The sequence below is a fragment of the Solea solea genome, chromosome 19, assembly GCF_958295425.1.
Source record: "Solea solea chromosome 19, fSolSol10.1, whole genome shotgun sequence".
Taxonomy (NCBI): Eukaryota; Metazoa; Chordata; class Actinopteri; order Pleuronectiformes; family Soleidae; genus Solea; species Solea solea.
The window spans coordinates 14,897,476-14,906,154 of record NC_081152.1 but is presented as its reverse complement, the minus strand read 5'-3'; the positions used below and the strand labels follow the sequence as shown (position 1 = coordinate 14,906,154).

Sequence of the window (8,679 nt, the reverse complement as noted above, 5' to 3'; positions counted from 1 at the left end):
TGCATTAATTAATCAAACCAAATGAAACGAGAGTTGCTAAACTACACATCAGGGTTTGCAGTCAGTTACATGACATGGGAGCTCTTTAAAAAAATAGATTTTTGAATATTAATATGAATATATAATATAGGAAGCTGAAATTTTATATAAAGAGGTGTGGCATGTTTTTCCTAGGATTTCCTAGGGGACATAGGTTTGGAGTCACTGGGTTACATGACACTGGGAAGCTATTGATTATTATTTTTTTTAATACTTACATTTATATAGAATATACGATGCACTAGATTAGCAAAGTAAAAAGGTGTGTCCTGTTAAGAAGGAATGATAAGTAATTGGTCACTTGACAGAATAATATTTTTAAATATAGATAATTTGGCATTTGTTTGGAGTCAGTGGGTCACATTACATGGAACCTATATGAACAATTATTATTATTATTATTATTATTTATATTAATATAAGCTATAAGAAGACCGATTTTCAGTAATGATGGCAGGTTTATTCTTTAACTATTCATTATTAATTTTTAACACTGTTTTTCATCACAGTCTGTGAATGAAAGGGGAAGAAAAAGTTTCCACTCCGATTGAAGTTTTGTATTTTGTAGTAAATACACAAAACATTTACTACAAACCACTCCCCCCGCCCCGCCCCCCAATTTTGGCGGTCTATTTAAACAATCACTTCCGGTTTCGTCCCCGTTTGAAACACCTAGTGAAATGGCGTGATTGTCGGGAGTCCAGCGCGTTTATTTCATTTGTTTATTTATTTGTTTTATTTAATGTAAATGTTGCAGAGTTTGCCTGAACGGAATATTCCTGCTTTTGAAGCCTCGTGTTTGGAGTTTGTTGTTTACACCTGGACACTGAGTGGACTTCTCTGTACCGTGATACAAGCAGGTGGATTTTACCGAGGTAAGTGCTTTGCTGTGTCCTGCTGCTTCTGCTGTTGTTAGTGTGTTTTGTTTGTTTGTTTGCTGGTTTATAATCTTTGTTTATTTTGCTCAGTTTGCCAGTTTGGTCTTGAGTTACAGAGTATGTGGTGTGTTCCATTGTGAAGCTATACCAATATTTATTATTTACATGTTTTCCTATGTAAACATTTAATGCCACGTGTTTACATGTAGGCGGTGCCCTGAGTCCCAGACCCTTGAGCAATTAAAAAACCCTCTGAAGACTTTTTAAACACTAGTTAGGTTAATAAACTTGTCCTTACTGTACAGTCATGGACACTCTTGTCCCCAAACTCTCATCTGTCCTCCATCTTTTCTTGTGCCACTTTTACCTTTGTGGTTTCTGTGGAGGCTTAGTCTTTTCTAGTTTTTCTATTTTGTGTTTTGTTGTTATGCTGTTTGTTCCCCTCTCTCGCTCTTGTTGGCTTTAGTTTAACATATCTGTGAAAGTGTTTGTTGTTGTTGTTGTTGTTGTTTGTGTGGGCCGTGACTGTTCTGCAAGTGGGCTGTGAAAGGTCATTAAATATAAATAAATAGATGTTTTTCATTTTCAATTCTGCATTAAGTTTTAAATTGCTGTAAAATATGTAGGATATATATTTTATGAACTACTTTTAAGTGATAATAGAAAGCCATGGCATTCAAATTATGTGTTATTTTTCTTTTATCTGACCTAGTTTAGCAGGTGTCACCTTATTTGTAATTTCAGCACTCAATGATGTTTTTTTGCATTGCACTTGATGTGAATGAGAAGGTGCTCCCAAATTCGGCTGCAAATTACTAACAATTTTGTGCCATTTATTCGGGTGATTGAGCTGCCATTGACTTTAATATGTGCATCAAAATGAATCTTTTGAAGTATCCTGTGTCAGTCAGTCAGAATACAGGCCTAACATTTCAGCATTTGCACTTCATGTTCATTTGTTGTTCATTTTAACATGTAAATTGTTATTTATGTTGATGGATAATTACGCACTTTGATGGTTGGTAGATATACTGCGGCTTATTGACCTACATTTCTTAGGAAGAGACTTTCTGCCTCCTAATGTAACATGTTTATGGCTCGCTGCTGCATATTAATGTGTGCTCATATCCAATGTGTGCTTTGTTGGTGTTCGGCCACACTGTGGTGGACGCACTCTGTAACTCAGTCTTTTAAGAGGAATTTAATTATCTTCAGCATCTTCTGCGATTGCCTGAGTGACGAGGTCAGAGCATATAGATTCCTTAAATGCAGAGTGTGAATGGTTTCATTTCGTCTTTATGTCTTGTCATTGAACTCCCACCAGGTGTCCTGGTTGCCTTGCTTTAGAGGTATATTCTTAATTTGGTCCAAACTGAATTGCAACAAACTAACACGAGCTAAACTGCCTTTTTTGAAAATGTCTTTCATTCTCTTTCTTAACTCTCTACCCCTCTTAACTTGCAGACATGTAGGACATCACTTCTGTGTCCTAATGCCATATTTATTGAATTTATTCTATGGCTCCCTCGTACTTTGTAGTTTGAAGCCTCACAAGATGTGATACAAGATGCTTTTTGATCTTCAAAGAGTTTGGAGAGCAACTTAAGATAAAAGCATATTTTTATCTCCACAAACAAGTGTCTATTTAAACACATACTGTACGTCCATGTTTGTGCCTGCATCAGACAATCGGTGTGTGTGGTGGTCTTGGCGTGCAAAGGGGAATAAGAGATGTTAAATGAAATGCAGTAAAAAAGTGATATGGTTGCAAACTGTGGTTTGCACTGGAGGAAATAAAAATAGAGCAGTTGAACATGATGCAGAGTCAGAGAGATAAAGAAGGCAAAGTGTGTGTGGAGATTATGGATCAAGGTATTTCTGGGACAGGGAGATAAGGCACCTTGAAACTACCTTTATGAGTGTCACGGCTGCTTTATCTGTAGGTCTGCATGCCAAGTTTCTCCAAAGACAACATAATTAAAGTAATGTTTTCCTCAAGATATACTATCTGCCTCTCTGTCGAGCCGTGTTTCTAATTAATTTCTGGCACCGACTTGGAACCATGAGTGTTATCCCGTACAGAAAGAAATGTGGGTTTTACCACCTTTTTAATAGATGATAGGTGGTTCTCATCTTCTACATTACAAATGAACCTCTTCTCTGTCCCTCTCAGTTCTTCTGGGACTTTACTTGAATACAGAAAAACCACTGAGCAGTACTTCTGTCAAGCTTTCAGTTCAATTTGAATAGAAATCTTACCACAAATATGTTCAGTTCAGTTGCTTTGTTATCGATTTAAGACATGTTGCATAGTTACATTCATGGATTAGAATTTAAGGGTATTAACCGTTTCAAATATAGTACATAGTATTTTAAAAAGAATTGGCATAGAACAGTGAAAATATAATCAAATGTCAGCCTTTGTAATGTACTAATTGTTACAAATTGTGATTTTTATTGATTTCTCGTATGGCACTGCTGCAGCAATGGCATCTTCTCAGATGTTAACATGAACAGTTTTGATTTCTCTTATGTAAATTGGTTTAATTGCAATGTGTAGAGTCTTGTGTAAACATGGACCGTTGTGTTTTCAGACTCGTATTTGTACATTTCTGCTTTTATCAGGATGTTACAGCCAATATGGAAGTGGATCCACACAAGTAGACCTGTATTTTACTTTCATCTGTAGTAAAGTACTATAGAATAGTGTAAATGGATGCTAATGGAACTTCTTTTAGATTACTGGGGCCAGTTGAAGTCACTGGAATGAGCTAAAACGCTGCAGTCCTATCAAACCTACGATCAGATAACAAAGGTCCTCTTGCTACACATACTAGGCTCCAAACTAGACCGTGCTTATATTCTCTTTAATGTATTTATTCCAAAAAGAACTAACACTGCAAATCAAAGAATATAGACTGAGACAGACAGAAGGACATATTTGCATCTTTAATTAGATTTTCGGTGAAGAGGAAAACAACAAAGCTCTCTCAAACTCCTGAGTCAGGTTGCTCTTCACATCATGGTCATTTCAGCCCGATAAATTCAAACAAAAACATTAATGTCAGTAAATTTTTCCTATTAGACTGTGTGAAGTTTTCTTCTCTTTTCCTATGGCACAAGGTATATGGTTTCCTTTCCTATGTAGAACATCCTGAATTAAAAAATAATCCATCCAATTGCTGCTTTGCGTTAAATGATCCAGTGTCCATTTCTCTGATGTGTTATATTATTATTATTATCATTATTATGCCAGTAAAAATTATCCCATTAAACCCGGCAGCTATTCAGGGCAACATCTTTGAGAGTTTGGCAGCTTAATGCTTCTGCTGGAATAAAAAAAATGGCTCAATGACGCAATGGCGCGTATATGCTGCTGTTGAATTTTAAATCTGAAGTGAAAACATGTTTAAATGCATGACTCAGGCTGAGAGAGCACTTGTCCGTGCTGGACAAAACTGTAGGCCAGCACTGCAATGTCAGAGAGAGGACAGAAGCACATAAAAAAACAACAAAAAAACAAAGCTCTCCTTTTAATAGAGAACGCCACACTTGAGTTTTGTTAATAAAATATCAACGCATCCACATAAATAATGACAAATGGAGAAATAATTAACCTCACACAGATGGAGAACAACCATTTGTTTGGATTAGTTTCTGTGTCTACGTGTTAAGAGCTGCAACTACATTGACTGACCGGAGTGAAACCTGTTAATAGCTCAAAACTGTAAACTTTCTTTTTCTTTTTGCTGACAAAAGAAGCTTGATTATATAATATTAAGGATTCTGTTTGACTTTCAGAAACATTGTTCCGTTTACACTGCTGTGATTGTCTGAGCAGTGACTTGTGGTGTGACTTCTTGAACTGCTACCTCAGTCGGAAACGTGGCATTATTTAGAGATCATTATAAGGATATGCAGTACAGCAAATATGTTTTAAAAAATAGAAAATTATGTTTTTTTTTAAGGTGATGTAGCAATTGACATACCTGAAAACATCCTCAAGTACATGAATTGCAAACTGGCTTCAATTGTGGGCAAATCCGGTGAAAAGAAGAAAATCTAAAAGCACAAGAGTCAATAGTCTGGCCTCAGTTGACCATTTTCTCTCTCTTCTACGGAGACAAAACTATTGGAAATCAGCAATGTAATAAGCAAGCCGATCTATGTGGTAATTAGTGCATAAATAATGCAGGATTTGGACTTTTCTTTTCAGTCTGTTGTGTCACAGGTTGTGTCGTTCGGTGTGGTCGAGTTTCTTTTTAAGTTTAGTTAATCCTTTCAAAATAAAATGGTAAACTGAAAGACGCTAGATTTTCCTCTGTCCCATTGTTATACTTTCCAAACCCAGAACCTCCTTGCAGTTAGGTGACATTAGAAATGGTTGTTGGAAAGAAAAGTTGGGGGAAGAAAAGCATCCTTGGTTATGCAAAATAAAAATAAAAACATATCCCTGAAGCCAAAAGCTGTATCTTTTTCTCAGAAGCGGTAAAGGCGGCTGGCTAGTTTTGTTTCTTCAAGGTTTTTTTGATGGTGATCAAAAACAAGTTGCTTTGTTCCAGATTTAGGACCACCTTCTCCTACAAAATGGCTGTTCATGCCACTTGTACCTGCACTGTCAGATCATGCAAGCATTGTTTATTTAATCCAAATCAAATAATAAACAACTCCTAATTTACATCTTCTCTCTTCTTCTTTTTTCCTGCATTATTTCAAAAGTTAGACAGTTACAGTATATTCAAACATGGCTACTGTGACTTAAGCAGAGTGTACAGTTCACTGAGCAGATACTGTACTGCAGCTTGCACCTGAAAAACCACGAAGCGTTTGATAGCTTGAGAGCTGTCTTTTGAAATGATGAAACTGTTGGAACGGACTGTAGATAATTAAATGGACGTAGTCTGCAAAACTTTCAGAATTAAGTACTGTTGTGAAGACTGGAGACATTTATAGAGGTCACCTGTAACCAGGCACCTCAATCCCACTCATATGTGCAGTGGTTCATTGTCTATCTTCCCTCGAAATAGAAACATATGGCATTGTGCCATTGAATAAGAGCAGAAACTAGCAATTTAGAACATTAAGTCCTCAGGAAAATGTTCCCCATGGTTCTCAAACTGTGGTACGTGAGCTTCCTCTGGTGGTACTTTTGACCAAAGTAGCTCTATCTTCATCTTTAACTAATTTCACTTTACCAGTAGGGCTGAACAAACCCAAAAATGTCAGGTCAAAATATTACTTTACATTAATTATTGTCTTTTAGAGCTGCAAATAACGATTATTTTCATAATTGATTAATCTATCAATTGTTTTCTCAATTAATCGAGTAATCGTTTGGTCCATAAAATGTCAGAAAACGTTAAAAAACATTGATCAGGGTTTGTGAAACTGGAAATGATGATGTTCTTGAATGTCTTGTTCACAAACCAAAATGATTCACTTTTAATGATTTCTTTGTTATCTGGAGCAAAGAAACCAGCAAATATTCACATTCGAGATTAATCGATTATCAAGATAGTTGACGGATTCATTTAGTAATTGATTAATAATCGATCAATTGAGTAATTGTTTTGGCTCTAATCATTTTAAATACGTTTTTGTGAATAAAAATGAGGAATGATGTAAAAATGACCATTCCCTCTGATTATATCGCATCACAATTCCTGTTAAAATAATCGCAATTAGATATTTATTCCAAATAGTTCAACCCTATATACCAGTGTCTGAAGTATATATGAGGAAGAGGAGGATGATGTGAGAGCAAATTATCTTGTGGAACTGTGAAAAATCTGTAGCGGACTTTGCTCGGCCTATTTACACCACTGTATTTTGTGTTACTTCCAAAGCTCAATATTTTCTCAGGTGGTATGCGGTATAAAACATATAAGAACCACTGCTCTAGTCTGTCCAGTCGGCCCCCTGGTGGCCAGCTGCTTCTTCCATCTTTATTTCACTTTCCAAACCGGTAAATTACGTCCATTTTTTATTTACAGTCCACGAATGCAATGCAAAATTGTGTCACATCCCAGCTTTTAGTGATTTGCTCGCGTGTGTTTGTGCGTCTGTGCGGGAGCAGCTGCACATCCAGCTCGGCTGCCACTTCTCATGTTGAACAGTTTGAGAAAGCTCAGGTTCTCTGGGCTTGTGCGACGCTCCCGAACTCAGACACACACCCGGCACACATATTTCTGGCCTTTAAGTGGCTGACACCTGGCAGGGGCAGCAGATGGCTGTTAACAGCTTAAACTTTTGGGCAGACCTTTTTAATTCAGAGAGCTGTGGCCCTCTGACTGGATCACAGCCCAGGGAAAGTGGGAGATGGCAGTAGCTCCTTTTGGCTGCCTTTAGGAGAAGCTAAGAGTGTTTGGCAGAGGTGAGAGCAGCTGACACTGTTGACAGTGGCTGGAAACCCTCTGCAAAAGAGCAGGATGGATCAACAGGGGCAACTCCTACACTACAGGGTTAGGAGCACTTGGATGGCTGTTACATCCCTCTTGACATCATGAATCATACTCAACTGTCGTTGTGTGTGTGTGTGTGATTGACCGATAATTGCAGGGATGGAGATGATTATTCTTTTTGCTTCAACAGGAGCAGATAGAGGAAAATACACACAACACATCACCGTATTTTTTGTTTTTTACATGGAAAACACACACTCTCGCACACACACACACACACAAAATCAGCACATTATACTTTTCTTTTCTCTTTTTTTTTTTTACCAAAACATAAAGCTCAACTCTTCAAACTGAAGACTTGTTTGTACGAGAGTTAATACATTCATTCCAAGCGATGGAGATGAAGATTACAATATCTTGATAGGATAGACAAACAGATTAATTACTTCATGGCTAAAACCTGAGTTATTCCAAAGTATTTCCATATGAAACTGCACAACAATGCACATCAAAAATAAATGATGCGTCATTATTCTCGTGTCGAGTAGTATTTGCATGACTGAAGCAATGCTAGTATAATTCATGTTATATGTACACACAATCGGCATGTGGAGTATTCATGTACGTCTTTTAAGGTCCAGTCAAAACACAGAACCATAATTGTGACAGAATGACTTTCAGCAGTTTTTCCTGAAGCACTTTGGCCTCAAAAAGAATGTCCCCGTACAACAGAGGTGGGAATTAAATGGTATTTCTGTCTGTACACATTTAGATTTTCTTTTTTTGCTTTTACACTTGAGAGGCAGAAACGGCTGTTCAGATGTCTCTGCTTTTTGCCTCGTTTTTTTTTTCTTCTTTTATTATATATAGTTTAGGCCCTTTTTAAGTTAGTCTTTGACACTCAGTCTGGGAATGACGAAAAACAGAGGCACAGCATAAATTAGTTTGTCTTTGGCCGCTGCCTCCTCCTCCTCCTCCCAGCCCTCTCTAGGATGAAAGCAGGTGTGACTGTTCTTATATTGAGCTGATGAGTGGAGCACTACAGTTGAGCGATGTTCAGTCAATGGATTCAGTTTTTAACAGGTTCCCCGTGGCACTGGAGGGTCCACTGCACCCGTAATCCTGGTGTCTTCGTCACAAAAAATCCTCATAGTCCAAGAGTTTGGAGTGCTGGCGCGTCTTCCACAGTCGATAGAGGCGGAAGTCAAAGTACATCTCAATCATCTCTTTGCCTTGATTGGTGAATGAGACAGGAAAAGTGCGAATTATGCAAACAGCAAATCTGATTCCAGCAAAACTGAATACTACACACAATGTGAAACCACTAGTTAGTTAGTTGTTTTCTGAGCAGCATGAGATGC

At 37.5% G+C, this 8,679-nt stretch overlaps 1 protein-coding gene across 1 annotated transcript in view; it reads right to left on the bottom strand.

Annotated features, from left to right (window-relative positions):
- Positions 1-8,097: 8,097 nt before the first annotated feature.
- Positions 8,098-8,679, bottom strand: part of nsmfa (NMDA receptor synaptonuclear signaling and neuronal migration factor a) — a 36,752-nt gene continuing 36,170 nt past the window's right edge. Inside the window, 1 exon segment of the mRNA XM_058617838.1 lies at positions 8,098-8,550. Coding sequence (XP_058473821.1) covers positions 8,453-8,550 — 98 coding nt within the window. The 3' untranslated portion in view covers positions 8,098-8,452.